The 18,213-nt window shown below is 42.8% G+C and overlaps 1 protein-coding gene across 2 annotated transcripts in view; it reads right to left on the reverse strand.

Moving 5' to 3' along the window:
• DGKI (diacylglycerol kinase iota) overlaps window positions 1-18,213 on the reverse strand; it is a 461,776-nt gene that overhangs the window by 274,581 nt on the left and 168,982 nt on the right. For both annotated transcript variants that reach the window (XM_065884368.1, XM_065884366.1), the window contains exon 3: window positions 8,574-8,669. In XM_065884368.1, coding sequence (XP_065740440.1) covers window positions 8,574-8,669 — 96 coding nt within the window. The remainder of the gene's footprint in view (window positions 1-8,573; window positions 8,670-18,213) is intronic.

The following is an 18,213-nucleotide window of genomic DNA, read 5'->3' on the forward strand; positions in this document are numbered from 1 at the left end:
CCACGCTAGACCCAGTCCTGTGTGTGCACTTGGACGATCTCATGGACATTCCCGACCATCTGGCCAGACACATATGGGCAACACCCCTTGCACGCACAGAAACACCCCACCCCCTTCCTCCACTCACATCCACTGGCTCGGGGGTCAGGAGCAGAGAGTCTGTCTGAGCAGATGCTTTTTCAAAACTATTTCTGTTGACGGCTCTGCTCTCCCCGAGTCATCTGGACTCATGAGCTCCTCAATATCTTGGTGGTGGGAGGCGCCTCTGGTAGAGAGAGAGCGGCCTTAGAAGCGCCGCGGAGATGGCATCTTCACGGCTGGCACCCAAACAGCTTGGAAGGCTGGCTTAGGCTTCTGGGCTTTGCTGCCACACTCACAGCTCCCTCTGTGAGCCCGGCTACCATCTGGAGCTGCGGAGCGTCAGTCTGCCATGCTGGAAGACCAGGGGCAGCAAGGGGGGGGGCGGGAGGGGGGTCCCAGCGCAGTCTGAGGCTTGCGTCCGATGTTGGTGCTCTGGGGTATCTACCCACCAGATCCGAATGCACAGACGGTCAGAGGTCCCCAGCCACCTGTGCTGGGGACCGACTCTCTCATCTCGCTCACAGTGCACAGATGCCCACAAATCAGCATCTTCATGGGCCACTGGCCAGTGCTCGCATCTTCTAGAGGTGAAATAGACAGGGATGTCACCAGGTTCGCCATCTTTTTTCTCTTTTAAAACAATGGAAAGCTGAAAGTTTCCTTCAAATAGGGCAGAGAGCTACTGCCCTTGTACTCTTCTTACAAGTTTCTTCCAAAACCCAGGGACGTAGCCAGCATCCTTTCGGGCAGATGCTGTGATGCCCAATTACAAGGATGAGGCTTCTGACCCATCAGGAAGAAGACACAGCCTGTGAGATGTTTTCCAGAATGAGTTACTTTGATTTGTCACACTCAGCTGGTCCCACCCATGACCTAGGGAGACTATGCACCTTACACACAGCAGCAAAATGACAGGGAAAGCGTAAGAGTCTCAGTGTCGGGGCATCCCAAACAGAAGGCCTTGTTGAAACCAAAGTCCAACCAAACTACCAATTAGCTCATTCAACTTAATGACATTGAAATATAAGCAGGGATAGGAGAGAAGGAGGGAGGATATTAACATGTGTCAACTACTTTAATCCTCCTGCCAATTCTGAAGAGCAGATATAATCATCACCATTGTACAGAGCAACCCGAGACTCAGGGCAGCAGGGCAGAGCTAGGATTCCTATCCAGACCTATTTGTCGCCGGATCTGAGTAGCCCCTCACTCTCCACTCCCCCGCTCCCCATCTCACCTGACCGCCCTAATGCAGTTCAGTCATTGAATTAATAAAACGATATTTGTTAAACGCTGAGCAGTATTGGAAGACACCTTAGAATTAAGGTCAGGGGTTACAGGCGGGTTTGGCCATTTTTGCCAAACGTGACCCACAAGGACAAGAGTAAAGTAAAACACACAAACAAAACAATAACAAAAGCGAAACGCTAGCCATTAGCCTACCCACAAAGAGAAGGTGACAGAAGTACACTTAAGTATAGAGGAGATATAACTGGTAACAGCATTCCGAAGCCTGACAGCTCCTTTTCTCTCTTGCCCAAACTGTGCGGTCTCCCTCACCTTTCTACCTACTCTATTCCCACAGTTCTTAGCTCTTCCGGCACCTACCTGTCTGTCTGCTCACTTATCCAGAAAGCCACGTACCTCTCAACTGAAATCCTCAATCAAGCCTGATTTGAATGTACCTGTGTGAGTGCATCCGAGAGCCGTGTGCAGGCATCTGCGTGGCCAGGTAAGGTAACTCACCTTAACAGAATATCTTCTGTCTTTGCTTCCTAGGGCTGCCCTAACCGAGGTCCACAGCCTGGGTAGCGTAAAGCAACAGAAATGTGAATTCTCTCATAGCCCTAGAGGCTAGAAGCCTGTCGTCATGGTGTGCATAGCGTTGGCACACTTCTGAGGGTGAATCTGTCCACGCCTCCCTCTTAGCTTCTGGTAATTGCCCACGATCCTTGGCTTGCAGCTGTATCACTCCAATCTCTGCCTCCATCATTACGTGGCCTTCTTCCCTGTCTACCGTTGTGTATCCTCTCCTCTTCTTATAAGGACGCTTGTCAGAGCACATGAGGTCCCACCTACTGCAGTATGACCTCATCTTAACTCATTACATCTGCAACAACCCAATTTTCAAATAAGGTCACGTTCTGGGATCAAGGGGGTTAGGACCTCAGCATACTTGGGGGGTACACGATTTATGGCATAACAGCCACTATACACCAGATGCAGGGACCAGGCCACTTCATTTGGTTCTGACACTCTCTCTGTGAAGTAGATCAGTGGCTCCCTACCCACTATGTGTGACAGCACATATGTCATCTGTAGAGTTTGCTTGTTTTTAACATATTCATGCCTGATCCCACTCCCCAGAGATTCTGATGTGGTAGATCCAGGCTGGGAACCAACCATTTAAAAAAATAAAGTTGAAGTAAAGCTTCAGAAGACACTACAATGCTCCTCCAGGAATGAGAATCACTGAGGTCTAAAGATGTTAAAATTAAAAAAAATTTTTTGTAATAAAAATAAATAAAAAAGAATCACTGAGGTCAATCTTAGTAACAATACAGTAAATCAGGAAATGGGGGCAAAAAGAGGTGAAATGATACGCCCAAAATTCAGTCAGTAACTAGATGGAACAACAGGTTTTCAAATTCAAGTCTGTCTCACTCAGAGTCCCCTTCCTTCCCACTACCCATGTGGCCTTTCTGTGTCTACATGTCTCTGGGCAGGTATGACCATGGTTGTTTGTACCCCTACATAGCGACGTAAGCAGTGTCTTTTAAGTGTAAAAATTGGTGTGCAAAGGTATGTACTCAATGGATTCTCAGGGGAGGCATGAGTTTCTTTGGGAACAAATACGTATTTCGCTCACATCTTTGTATATCCCATTAGCCACGCACCAGAATGATTTCTACAGAGTGTACCCCCTGTGATGTTGTCAGATGAGTGATGTTGGAGGAGGAGTGACTCCGTCACTGAAGAGGTGCTTTTCACTCCTTACTCTATTTTAGCAAAGCAAACGTCACGGGTGGAAGTTAAGAGAAGGGAGAAGTCAGTGTGGGTTGAGTAGACAGAGGCGGCTTCGTGGAAATGGGGCTTGAAAGCAGTATTGAAAGATGGGTTAGATTTACGTAAGTAGAGTGGGGAAAGGAAACCTTTACAGGCAGGGAGAGGAACATGGGCAAACTCAGAGGCAGGAATAAGCTTTGTACGAGGGAGAAGGCAATCACGAGACAGGCACGAGCAGTGTACCCACTATGAGCCGTGACGTTGTCAATTATAATTAACTGTCACCTGTCACTCTCAACTCGGTCTGAAGTTTCTGGCACTGGGTACCCAGCCCATAAACACTTGTAGAATAAATGAATGAAGACATGTCCATCAAAATAAATACCACGAAACAAAAGTGGTCCTAGCTGGAATTTTATCTCAGTCCCCCCCCCCCCATAATCATGATGGAAAACAGTGATCCTTCTACTCCAGTTTCATGACTTTTGCATCCCTTTCTTCTCTCCAGACCAGAAAAAGAAACAGCTACTAACTTGGGGACTGCCACTGATTTGGGAACACCTTTAATCCCATTAAATATCTATTCACAGACATTCTGCAGTATTAAATGTTCTCACTGGAGAATATAAAAGAGGAAGAACTGTAAAGGTCATCTGGTTCAGCCCTGAGACTTTGGAGCAAACTCTCCTACAGCAGTCTTCATGTTCTATGTCGTCACTGCCTTCCTTGCAATGCCTTCCAATATCAGCCCCCAAATGTCCATCCATGTCTGCCAGCAGGCGGTCCTGAATTTGCAGGATGGCTTTGGTTTTAAATAGACTATTGCACTGTCCCCATACGTTGTGATGGTTTCACAGCAGCCATTTTCACCCTCAAATCTGTCTTGGTTTAGACAATATGGTCATGCTTTACAAGCACAGACATTTATAACATGCGCTCTGAGTCTCAGTTGAGAAAACAGACACATACACACACCCCCATCCGTCCTTATTTCCATTCTTACCCAACGCATGTCCTTTGGTGTGCTCGTGCCTGTCTCGTGATTCCCTTCTCCCTCGTACAAAGCTTGTTCCTGCCTCTGAGTTTGCCCATGTTCCTCTCCCTGCCTGTAAAGGTTTCCTTTCCCCACTCTACTTATGTAAATCTAACCCATCTTTCAATACTGCTTTCAAGCCCCATTTCCACGAAGCCGCCTCTGTCTACTCAGCCCACACTGATTTCTCCCTTCTCCCTTCTCTTAACTTCCACCCGTGACATTTGCTTTGCTAAAATAGAGTAAGGAATGAAAGGCACCTCTTCAGTGATGGAGTCACTCCTCCTCCAAGCACTCTGCCTGCATTTTGTTTAGAAGCCAGCAGGTAGCACCTGGTTATGGTAATCCGGTCCCAAACCCAACAGGTTGGCTTTCTTCAAAGGTGATTCTTTAAAGAAATGAGAATATATAATCTGTTTACACATGGTATTTTTTTTTCTTACGAAACTGTGTTCAATACTAAGAAAGCTGCAAATAAAACATTTAAACTGGAGGCTGTCTTGGAGATCTCCTTGCCTAATCTCTTACCCAAAGCAGAGGTGCACCCCCCTTTAGCATCCTTGAAAGATGGCCACCCAACGTATTCATAAACACTTCCTTTGAGCCCATCTCTCCAGGCACCCTGTTCCCCTGTTCGTTGTCCAAGCTCTGATTGTTAAAGTTCTTCCTTATAATACAGTATTTGTCAAAGTTAAGTTTGTGGACCATCTGTATGTACCATGATTATTTGAGGCGATTGTTAAAAATCACAGGTTCCCAAATCTAACTCCAGACCTACTGAATCAGCATTTGGAGCAAGGATTTAAAAAGTAATCTACCTTGTTAACAGGTTTTCCAGGTGACATCTATTACACCAAAGTGTAAGATCGACTGTTAGAGTCAGTGGATTCTCTATCTAGAACTTACTTCTACCTTCCTAACAGGGGAGAGCAAGACACCTCCCTTTTCTTTCCAGTGTTCATTGCAGCACTATTTACAATAGCCAAGACATGGAACCAACCTAAATGTCCATCGACAGACAAATAGATCAAGTAGATGTGGTATATATATATATACATACATACATACACACACATACATACAATGGAATATTACTCAGCCATAAAAAAGAATGAAATAATGCCATTTGCAGCAACATGGATGGATCTAGAGATTATCATACTAAGTGAAGTAAGTCAGACAAAGACAAATATCATATGATATCACTTATATGTGGAATCTAGAAAGAAAATGATACAAATGAACTTATTTACAAAACAGAAATAGATTTACAGACTTTGAAAACAAACTTATGGGCACCAAAGGGGAAACCTGGCAAGGAGGGATAAATTAGGAGTTTTGGATTAACATACACACACTACTATATATAAAATAGATAATCAACAAGGACCTACTGTATAGCACAGGGAACTCTACTCAATATTCTGTAATAACCTATATGGGAAAAGAATAGATACATATGTATGTATAAATGAATCACTTTGCTGTACACCTGAAACTAACACAACATTGTAAATGAACTATACTCCAATATAAAATAAAAAATTAAATTAAAAAAACATACTTTCCTTTTCTTCATGGCAGCTCTTCTAATGCTGGAAGATGTCAGTTCTCTCTCCTTTCTCTCATTAATACTCTTTTGCAACCCCGGTTATTTCACTCTTCCTCCTACTACAAAGTTCCCCACCCTGAACCAAGTTAAGCATACTCTCCTGGGTCTTCCCTTTGCCAGTGTCCTTCCCAAAACGTGATGCCAGAATGAAGTGGAGAGAGTGAGCTAGATTTCTAACGCTTTTACTACATATTGATAATTTTGTGAAGTATACCAACTTACACTCCCACCAGCTGACAATGAGAATACGAATTTTAGTCTAAACTAGCCAGCAGGTATTACCATTTTGTAAATCTTTAACAGGCACACGACGTTGACTCCTCATAGCTGTTTTAATTTGAGTGCCTTTGTTTATATTTTTCATACATATATTGGCCAGCGGTAGTTCTTTTGTGAATTGTCTGCTCTTGTCCTTTCTGGGTCCCCCCTGTCCCCTTTTAATTCATTATGCCCACGGCTGTGGCAAGTAAGTCCTTTCAATGCATTATCTCATCTAACCCTCAAAACAACATTCCTCCCACTTCACAGGTGAAGAAACTGAGCCTTCAGGAACGTATAATGAGGAAACACAGTTAGGTCTTCAGCTTCCTCACCACTTTATGCCTTCATTTAATCCATGTTTTTTGGAGGAGAGACCTTCATCCTCCAGACACTTTGTAAAGTGAGTTAAGAAAGCCAAGTATTTGGGATGAAATTATGAGGAAGATTCAAAAGAACACTAGAAATTTTTGTAATTCTATTACCTCCTTACATCTCCCTAATATTTCCTTTCTTTGTTACTTTTCCTGGCATAGAGGTAATAGTGACCGAGTTAGAATCAATTAGTGGGTAGCAATGCTATTTACTGATACAAGGTTTAAGGCGGATGTAGGTACCTGTTCAGATTTTTGCCAAGAGAGGTAACGTGTGGCTGACTCTAAAAAAGAGTGTCAGAAAAGGATCAAAGAGAGTAATCTGGAAATAAGGTAGAACTCCATAACAAATTACAGTCCATCAGTTGACAGCAGCATCAGCAGATAATAGTTCAAAAGTATGTACACAAGAAGGACTGGCTTTCATTTTTTCCATTTTATATTATCAAGACCAGTGTTTACACAATTAACTAAGATCCAAATGTTAATTCATCATTTATAGCATTTTAGTCTAAACAGCTGAGCTTCTCTTGGTTTTGGTTAATTTAATCAAATTTCATGAAATTATACTTTAATCGAAAATACATATGCATAAAGTTGAAATGATATTTAAATCAACTGAATTTACAACCAGATTAAAAGAAATGCAAACAACAAAGTACAGATCTGAATCAGAAGCAAAATTAATTTAATCCTCCTTCATTTTTCTACCTTGAAGGTGGCCAACAACCAAAGGTCAGGAGTTCTCAATGTCACATAGTGGTAACACTGAGATTCAAATCCAAGTTTCCTGACTTTAAATTGAGAGCCTGTACAACTGAGTCTTTAACTGACATTTAACTATTCCCACCCTCACTCAAACAAACCCTGGTCCTCCAAACTCTAATAAAGCTTTCCAAACAAGACCTATAAACTAGGCATCAAAACACCTAATGCAATTTTTAAAAATCTTGGCTCCCCAGCTTCGTGATTCCAGGCAGCCTAATCAAAGTCCCTTGGGGCTATTCTTCTATAGACATTGGCAGAAACTCAATTTCTTCCTTATTTGTTATTCATAGAAACATATTCATTCGCAATTCCTAGGTTCTACATTTTGCCCCAAATCCTCTTTCACGTTATAAACAAACATAACAAAAAAGAAAAAAATTATTAGGTCAATTATGATGCCCATTTCCCCAAAATAAGAAAGAATACAACTTTTCTTTCTTCTTTACTATTGTTAGTGTCCCATTACCCTCTTTTTTATTTTATTATTATTATTATTTTTTTTTTTTTTGCGGTACACGGGCCTCTCACTGTCGTGGCCTCTCCCGTTGCAGAGCACAGGCTCCGGACGCGCAGGTCCAGCGACCATGGCTCACGGGCCCAACCGCTCCGCGGCATGTGGGATCTTCCCGGACCGGGGCACGAACCCCTGTCCCCTACATCAGCAGGAGGACTCTCAACCACTGCGCCACCAGGGAAGCCCCCATTACTCTCTTTTTGAACCATAATTTTTAACTACACAAAAATTTTAAGTTCACTTTCTCAATACTAAAATTTAGTTCCTCCCAACTTACAGCCTGGCAACCATGCTCTTTTCATGGAACACAAAGAAGATTTAACATTTAAACGTTGTTCCAAATACGGACAAAGCAACTTTTAGAAAGCTATGCTCTGATGGAGTTGACTGTTGATCACTTATATAGTTTCTAGAATTTTCTCATCTGGAGCCTAGTCTGAATTATTTGTGAGCCTACACCCACCACCAGACCGGTGTTTGCACCCATCTCTACCTTCACCCACCAGTAATGTCGTCCACCACACACGCTCCCCTACGAAGGAGAGCCTTCTCCCACAGAGACCCTTCCTCCACCCACAGGTCCCTCTCCACAGGACACGGCTCCGTGTGCAAGCATCGCCGTCATGCACACTCACCCTCTCCCCCACCCCCAAACACACTAACAAAAACCAACACTGGTTATCATCACAAAGTAGCACATTATCCCAAGGTTCGACCTGCAGAATCAAGAAAAAACCTAAAACCATTCAACTGACCCCTTAAAAGCCATGCTAACTTGATAAACTGTCAACTGCCTCACAGGGACAGGCTCTTTCAAAGCTTTCCTTGGAAATTCAGGCGCGGTGATCCCCGCTGCCTTCAGACTCAACTACCCGCAAGGCTCCCCCCAGGAAGGCCAGAGCACAGGGGTCCCGGGCGCACACTCACTGCAAATCTGACTTGGCAGTTCTCCTCCCCCAGGTAGCACAGGTCTCCCGAGACGTTGGTCTCCAGCCACAGGTGCTCTCCATTCACGGCATTTTCCTGGAAGGAAAAGACCCACCTGACTTCAGTTTTCTTTTCAGGCATAAAGGGACAGGGTGGAGGGGGGCAGATCTCAAATTTAGATTTTGGATGCAAGACAGTTAGTGAACCCAAATTGTCTAAACGCTTCTCATTTTACCCCTGAAAATACCGCTGAAATTGGTCCTACCAAAATTCTAGAAACGGAAAAAGGTATTTGGAAAAACTGTGAGCAATAATTAATTAATATGTTAAGTCCAAAGATGCGTTTACCCATGGATGTGGTCATCTTTGAAATATGTAACAAACGAGGGGCAAAAAACCCTCAAGGTATTCAATCTATAAGGCCTTATTCATCCAGGCCCACTGCAGAGTTCATGACAATTGAGGCCAAAATTCTATTAAAAGTCGACTCTCCTTAGCAAATTAGCTAAGGAGGAGAGCAGTATTAAAGTACTTTAAAGGCTGCTTGAAAATACATTTATATCAGTAATGGATAAATTATACTTCTAAACCAGGAGCTTCTTATAACTTAGTTTTAAGTCGCTGTGTAGTCAAAGCATAATAAATTACTAATTCAAACATTTTACCAGCTCAATAGGGCCTTCGTCCAATTCTAAATTCTTCAAATTGAATGATTTCCCTACTTCTAAAAATATTCACATACCTCCAGTGGCAAACAGAGAATAGCTGTAGGTTTGGAACCCTAAAAGTCTTCAGATCATGATGGATGAGAACAAGATAAAAAATAAATTAGTTAATTAAAAGGCATTTCTTTGCCAGGTATCCTAAAGAAAGCCAGCTCCACAAACTAAAATATTCTACTACTGGGAACTTATCGTCCAGATTTAACTTATAACCATTTATAGAATTAAATCTCTTTTCATTCTTTGATTCTCTAATTCATTCAATAAACATTCCACACACCTGGTGCCAGGCACTGGGTTAGTGTACAGTAAAATCTACCAGAGAACATGGAAACTAAACACATAATTAGAGCAGCAAATACTCCAGAAACGTACTACAGCAAAAATCCCACCAACTCTTTTAAAAAGTGAAGTATAAAATGTTGCAGTGGGGAGAAGGTCAAAAATCCTTGATAATACCAATCTAGGCAGGCCCAAAATTAAGTCCCGGTAGGCCAAGTAAGGTGGGCGGGAGCAAGTAAGCCCAGGGAGTCAGAGACTTGCAAGACATCAGAAACTCACTGGGCTGGCGGGCTTCATCCACACTGGGCCAAGCCGATTGCCCCTGCACACTGGAGACCCTCTACGAGCACTCAGAAGCTTGCTGACAAGGATTCAGGCACGGCAGGACTGCAAGCATGAGCTAACCTCACTCCTGAGTGGGGATCTGATTAGAAAGCCCGACATTAGTAAGAGAAGAGGGAAAGAAAAAGGTGGGGGCTTCCTGCCACAGTGGCTCGAGCACACTCGTTCTCAAACTTAATCGCTCATTACAATGACCTGATGGGTTTTGAAGAACACCTGGCTACGAGCCCATCCCCAGACAGTGTGCTTTAACTAGTCTGAAGTTTTTAGCAAATATCTGCAGCTGTAAGAATGGAAATACCACTTACTGAAATTCAGGGAGAAGATTACAGTAAGAGCAGATTTAGGGAGTAAGCCGAGTTCAGGTTTTTGTTTTATTTTATTTTCCATTGAGTTATAATTAACATTCAATATATCAGTTTCAGGTGTACAACACAGTGATTCTATAGTTTTATACATTATGAAACGATCAGTGCAATGAGTTCAGTGTTGAGGATGTAAAATTCTGAGATGCTTATTAGACCTTCAAGTGGAGATGTTGAGAGGGCAATTTTTATGAGTCTGAAGTTCAAAGAAGAGGTATGTACCGTATGAATAATTTGGGAGGCAACCGTTAATTGATGGCATCTAAAGCCATGAGAACTGAATGCAAAAACCTAAGCTCTGAGTACTGAGCTGTGGAACATTCCAAAACTTAGAGTTTGGGGATATAGGAAAGATCCAGCAAAGGGGACTGGGATGGAGTGGCCACTGGGGTACAAGGAAAACAAAAAAGAGTACAACGTTTCCAGGAAGAAAGTGCACCTAGAAGGTCTGTGTCAAAAGCTGAAGAATTGGCCATTGGATTTCACCACGTGAACATGTGAAGTCACTGATGACCTTGACAAAAGTACCAACAGCAGGATGAGAAGGAAGAAAGCCTGATGGAATTGGGTTCAAGAAATAATATTACTGACTCTGGTTTCAAAATGTGTATGAAACCCAATTAATTCTCACCACATCTACTGTTACCACCCAATCCTCCATCGTCTCTGGCTTGGAATATTCCCAATAGACTCCTAACTGGTGTCTCTGCTCTACTCTTGTCTCCCCATGGTCAGTTCTCCACAGAGCAACCAAAATAATTACCTTAAAATGTAAATCTAATCAGGGACTTCCCTGGTGGCGCCGTGGTTAAGAATCCACCTGCCAGTGCAGGGGACACGGGTTCCATCTCTGATCCAGGAAGATCCCACATTCCGTGGAGCAACTAAGCCCGTGCGCCACAACTACTGCGTCTGGGCTCTGGAGACCACGAGCCACAACTACTGAGCCCATGCGCCGCAGCTACTGAAGCCCATGCGCCTAGAGCCCGTGCTCCGCAACAAGAGAAGCCGGCGCACCGCAACGAAGAGCAGCCCCCGCTCGCCACAACTAGAGAAAGCCCGCGCCCAGCAACGAAGACCCAACACAGCCAAACAAACAACAACAGAAAAAGTAAACCTAATCAATCAAACCGCTCATCTGCTCATAACTCTTCAATGGCTATCTATGTACTCGGAAGAGTGCAAAGTCCTCACTTACCTCGTCCCTGGGAGCCTCTCTGACTTCCTCTCCTGTCTCTCGGCAATCTCGTTTCCCTGCCCAGCTACCTCATCTTCTCTCTCTCTCCCTCTCAGTCGCTGACCTGCCATTACACTGGTCTCGTATTTCCCAAGCAGACTAAGGAAGCTCTCATCTCAGGTCCATTGAATTTGCTGCTCCCTTGACTAAAAATTCCTTACACGAGACACCTGCACTGTGCATTTCTCATTTCATTTAGATCTCTGTTCAAATGTCCCCACATCAAAGACTGTTGACCACATATTCTGTTTACTGTATCCAAACTTCCTATTCTTCTTCATTCTGACTTACGTGGGTAATTTCTATTTACCTTTTGGTTACCAGATCAAGTGTTATTTTCTCAAAGAAGCCATCACTGACCCCCAAATCGAAGTCATTTTGTTAGTTACTCTCATAAAACCATGTTTCCCTCCCATCATTCATTGGCATGATTATTTGATTCATGTTTCGCTCTTATGCTAGATTCTAAGCTTCATATGGACATTAAACGTCCAGCACTTAACTTAGCACCTGGCAAATAGTAGGTGATAAATAAATTTGGGGAACTGAAAAGATGAGATTAAGAATCAGTGAATGAATCACATTCTTGTTATATGCAATTCCAAGGAGTAGAAAGGATAATTTTTTTTTTAATCTGTCCGTAAGTTTGGAGTCACAAACTGTGAGAAGTAAACATGGATGCCTAAGAGACACGACGGTCTTTCAAAATCATGAAAGAAACAGAGGCATGCAAGAAAAAAACAGTCATGCAAGGAAAACATGAAACATACGTTTTCTTAGACTACATTTTCCCCATGCCTCATCCTTTTCCTGTACATCTGTCTTGTCTGACACATCAGAAGGAAGTAACCTTACGCAAAGAGAGGTCTGGCCTTTGCCCTCAACTATAGGAAGGTAATCTCTCTAAGTGCCTGGAATGTCTTGCCTGATAAGAGTATCTTTGTTTACATGGGGACTTTGGGCCATGCCAAATATTCTAAAATAGCAGTGACTTATGGTGAGGCATATATCAGCTCATCCTCCAGAGGGGCTAGGGGCTAAAGTCAACCATGCAGGTGGTTAACTGTGTCTACATGACCAAGCGCCGACTAAAACTCTGGGTACCAAATTTCAGATGAGCTTCCTTGGTTGGCAATGTGCCATATGTATAGTTGCACCATGGTTGCTGGGAGAAGTTATCTCTGTCATAAATCCACCGGGAGAGGACAACTGGAAGCTCCTTGTGTAGAAATTTCCTGGACTGTGCACCATGCACCTCTTTCCTTGGCTGGTTTGAGCCTGTATCCTTTCACTATAATAGGCCATAAATGTGAGTACAGCAGCTTTCAGTAAATTCTATGAGTCCTTCTGATGAACGATCGAACATGAGTGTGGTCTTGGGGATTCCGGAACCTGCAAGTGGGTATGATCTTGGGAACTCCTGAATTCAGCTGGGTGGCATTCACACATGAATAGAAAAATAAACTGTTGTGGTTTTCTTCTTACACTTCTGATAAATCCTTATCCAGTTCAAGAGTAATAAACATGAGCTTTGGAGTCAGATAGACTTGCTACCTACTAGCTCTATGACCTAGGGTCTCTCTAACTTCCCTAGACCTCAGTTTACTCACCACTAAAATTGTAATAATTGTACTTCCCTCACAAGATCACAATGATGTATAAATGTGAAAATGAATAACGTTCAATGCCTTGCCCACAATGAGAAGTTAATAGGTGTTAATATTGTTCTTTTTTAAAAAATTCATTCATTTATTTTTGGCTGCATTGGGTCTTTGTTGCTGCATGCAGGCTTTCTCTAGTCACGGTGAGCGGGGGCTACTCTTCGTTGCGGTGCGCGGGCTTCTCATTGCGATGGAGTCTCTTGTTGCAGAGCACGGGCTCTAGGCACGCGGGCTTCAGTAGTTGTGGCACGTGGGCTCAGTAGTCGCAGCGCACGGGCTTAGTTGCTCCACGGCATGTGGGATCTTCCCGGACCAGGGCTCGAACCCGTGTCCCCTGCATTGGCAGGTGGATTCTTGACCACTGCACCACCAGGGGATTCCCTCAGTATAGTTCTTATTATTATCATTGTGGTTAGTCTCCAGTTTTCCTTCTTCCTTCCTAATCCATAGATGTTGGTATTATGCAACATCTATTTCTCTCCTGGGTCTTTGTAGTCAAGACTGCTAGCCATTCACCAAAATCATTTTTCTCTTCTTCCTGAACACACAGCTAGACCTTGTTACCCAGATTCGCTTGTGATCGGATGGGGCCATGTGGCCCAGTTCTAACCAATGGCACATGAGCAGGGGTGACATGTACTATTTTCAGACTTGGCCCATTAAAACCTCCCTCCCTTTTCCCACACTGGATACCTGGGAAGTTGGCCTTTGGGATGATTTTAGAAGGCTTCTAATGACGCTGTAAGAGCAACTGTCAGTCCAGGTCACTGAACAACTATGTGGAACAGAGCTCACCCACCACCCAACCTGAAACAGTCCTGGTCTGTTACACGAGTGAGAAATAAAGTTCTCTTGTATGAGCCATTACATGATGGTTTTATTTATTGCAGCCTAGCCCACCCCAGCTAACATAGGCCTCTTCTCTTTGCTCACAGCTTTGTCTGCATTTCCCTTCATTGTCTACATTTACCCCCAAGTTACTTACCATACACTGAACAGCATGTCTAATCTCCGAGTCCTGGTTTCTTCTGCTCTGAATTCTACTTCTGACATTCTCTCTGATATTTCACACTGCTGTAAAATTAACTCCCTTAAAACACAGCTGTGATTATGCCTCTCTCTTGCTTAGGAGGCTAAAAAAAAAAAAATCCCTATTATTTATAAAACAAAATCTAAACTGAATCCCACGTACTAGACCTTCCATTAATGGTACCAATCTGTCTTTCTTATTCACCTTCACACATTCTATTCTTTTGTCACTCTTCTCTAAATATAGTCATGTTTTCCTTTTCTGTGCCATGTTTTTTTATTTATTCCATTCTCCACACCCAGGTACCTCTTTCTCTCTTCTTTACACATTCATCTTGAAATCCCATCTCAAACAGTATATAACTCAGAGTATCCGTCTGTGCCAGACAGAAAAAATAGTTCCGTTTCAAAATGAAGATAACATTTCTTCTGTATTAGTGAGTGTTGAAACAAGTCTCTGTAGATATACATAGATTTATATAGATCAACCTATCTATAGATAGATCTAGCTACCTAAGAGCAGAGACCCACCTATGTAGATACAGATAGGATTTCTTGTTCTCAAGTTCTACCTGAAGTCCTAGTAATAAATAGTTATAGGTAAAAAGACACAAGTTGTGGAGAGGGTGTGTTATAGACTGAATGACACTTACAGATAGAGTACACCGACACCAGAAGCAAATAATCTACACAAAATGAAGAAGTTTGCTTGTAAAAAATGTTTTGAAACAAAAAGACAATCATAAATATGTATCAAATGTAAATATCCTTACAAATTCAGAAAGGGAAACAAAATCTGGACTGTCTCCCTCTAAAAATCTTCAAGGTAATAATAGGTGAAATCTGTCTCAGATGGTTTAGATATGTTGTCCAGTAAGCATATGGCAATGGAGCGCTTGAAATGTGATTAGCACTAATTGAGATGTGCTGTCAGTGTAAAATTCACAGCAGATTTTGAAGACTGACTTAGTCTGAAAAAAGAATGTGAACCATATATTGATGGTTCATATATATATCATATATTCATCATATATACATAAAGAATGTGAACCATATTGATTATGTGTTGAAACAGCAATATTTTTATATATTTGGTTAAACAAAATATAATATTAAACTTAATTTTACCTATGTCTTTTCACTTTTTAATGTGGCCACTAAAAGTTAGGCTTTGTTTATGGCTCACATATATTTCTGTTCAATAGTGTTAGTTTAGATAATCACTTACTAAGAGGGAAAAGATTAGACCTAGGTACTTCTCACCGACCTGTGAAGTTGTAAGAGTCTATGATTTCTCCCAGCAGCCAATGTGATTTAATTTAAAATTCTCACAATTTTAGAAAATAAAAGATTAGTGAGGGTACATGAAAACATGCTAGATATGTCCCACTATTAACATGGCTGACCAGGTCAGGACCTTTACTAATTTATAGTCGGTTATCTCCTCCTGCTCTGCTTAGCAATCTGATATCTTAATTAAATGGACAATGTTTTTTGAAATGAGGATGGAAGTGGACAAAGATATCGGGGTGTGAGTCATTACTGGTGATGACACCCAAACCTGAAGTTAAAAAGCAAAGGCCAAGAGCTTGTAAGGAAGGCACAGGTCTGCTTGGACCTGCCATCTGAAACAAGACTAAAATGAGAGCACGCACATGTGCATACAGATACACACACACACATACACACACACACACACCTGCCTCCTCCTGCCTTTTCATTCAAGGTTTCCAAAGATAAAATGACCTAGTTTCATAACCCCATTTAAACCAATCCCCCATGAAGACTCTGCTTCCCTAATCTTGTCTCTGAACCAAACAGTGAGGCAGTGAACCCACTGTGCTGTTTTACCTGCCCAGAAGGAAGCACTCCTTTTCTTAGCATCGTCAACCAGAGGGAAGGAAAGGTGGTCTGGATTTAGGATGTGGGTTTGTTTCTGTAGAGGCTCTGTTTTCCACAGCCCTCAGCCTTGGAGGAAATTTTCCAACGAGGAAGGCAAAAATGAATTGAAATCAAGGATGCTATGTTGAAAACCAACATGCTTTTTAAGAAAGATCTTGGTGGCTTTTCTACCATTGCTTTGAGAGTTGTTTAGGCAGTGTGATGGGCAAAAGCAAATTACAGAACAGAGGACACAGAGTGAAGATCCACATCCCATGTTCTCTGCTCTAACGCTAAAAACAGGGAAGAAATCTCCACGTCCAAATTAAGTCTCCGTTGCATGGGAGGCATGTGACATTTAAGAAAAGACACACATTATCTGTGCAACAGACTCACTTCGAAGTGGGCTAACTCGCTCTAAACTGGAAGCTTGGATTCCAGCCCAGGAGATGAGACTATTTTTCCTTTTTGAGCATTACTCCCTTCCTTTCTAGCAATTTAGCTTGTTTTCCCCAAAACTGGCTTGGCTGACGTTCATGGCATGGTGTCAAAGGGAGAGCCCCTGTAGGTTGTCACCATGAAAGGGAAGAGAGGATACCATTGGGAGGAATGGGAAGATCAAAAACTGTGTGTGCTTTAAGTCTTAAAACAATGCACTAGATTAGGAAGGAAATTTAAAAAGAGTTGGGCTTCCCTGGTGGCACAGTGGTTAAGAACCCGCCTGCCAATGCAGGGGACACGGGCTCGAGCCCTGGTCCTGGAAGATCCCACATGCCGTGGAGCAACTAAGCCTGTGCGCCACAACTAATGAGCCTGTGCTCTAGAGCCCGCGAGCCACAACTACTGAGCCCGTGGTGCCACAATTACTGAAGTCCGCGCACCTAGAGCCTGTGCTCTGCCACAAGAAGCCACCGCAGTGAGAAGCCCGCGCACCGCAACGAAGAGTAGCCCCCGCTCGTCGCAACTAGAGAAATCCCGCGTGCAGCAACCAAGACCCAACACAGCCAAAAATTTTAAAAAAAATTGTTTTAAAGATTGATCATTTTAATGCATTTAGTCCAGAAAAGTGGGCTGATAGAAGGAGAGCAGTGGTCACGCTGCTTTTTTGTAGAGAAGCAGACAAGGGAGTAGAATAAAGAGAATGGTAGTAGGTCAAGCCAGAGGACTAGTCTTATAGTTTAAACAGAACAAAGAAAACCCTGGTTTAGCTTCTTGAACAAGCAGGCAAAGTAACATAAATGAACTTGGTGTAAAGCACTTAGGTTAGGAAAAGCCCAAAATTTAGAAACAAGGGCAAGTCTCAGCAAAAAAAAAAAAGTCATTGAAATGTTTTTAGCAATCTGCTTCTTCCTCTCTTCTGAGAAAAATCTTTTACATGATTGTCTTAAGGAAGTATCGGGCTGGCTTCTGTTTGCTAACAGCAATATTAGCCCACAATTACAGGTGGTTTTTTTCTGAGTCACATCTTACAACTCCTTCTACATCAGATCTCTAAATAAGCCCTGAGATGGAGTGTCTTCAGAGAAGGCTTTCCATTTTACCTCCACTGTTAAACATCCCCAAAGTGTTTCCTGCCGCCATGATAATTCATCAGGCCACCAAGACAGGGTAGCCATAATCAAAGGGGCTGAAGGATTAAGGATCAGCTACGCACCCCGGCCGTACTTCCTACTTGCTCTTCCTGAACTGTGTACTGCAGTTCACCCACCACTAGCCAAAAATACCACTGTGATGAAATGTTAGAGTATATACCTCTCTACAGGAATCAGAAAAATAATACCTTCTAGTCAATCTTTGGCTCAGGAAGGAAAATTCTTTCTAAGAGCATTTTCTGGTAACTCTTTCCAACATCAAATGGGGATGGAGGCGTCCTTCCTCACAACCCCAGCGATGCTCTCTGTACCCCTCTACTCTAGCTGTTGCTGCCCTGTATCTTAGCTGTCAATGTCCCTTCTGCCCATGGCATTCTAAGCTTCTTGAAGACAGAAACCATATCTTCATCACCTCAGAATCCTAAGGAACTAACACAGGTTCTAGAACAAAGCAGGTACTCAACAAATGGTGACCAATCAACCAATTCGTCAATTACTTTATTTCTGAATAGAAAACCTGCCGGCTGTA

Source organism: Phocoena phocoena, chromosome 9, assembly GCF_963924675.1.
Source record: "Phocoena phocoena chromosome 9, mPhoPho1.1, whole genome shotgun sequence".
Lineage (NCBI taxonomy): Eukaryota > Metazoa > Chordata > Mammalia > Artiodactyla > Phocoenidae > Phocoena > Phocoena phocoena.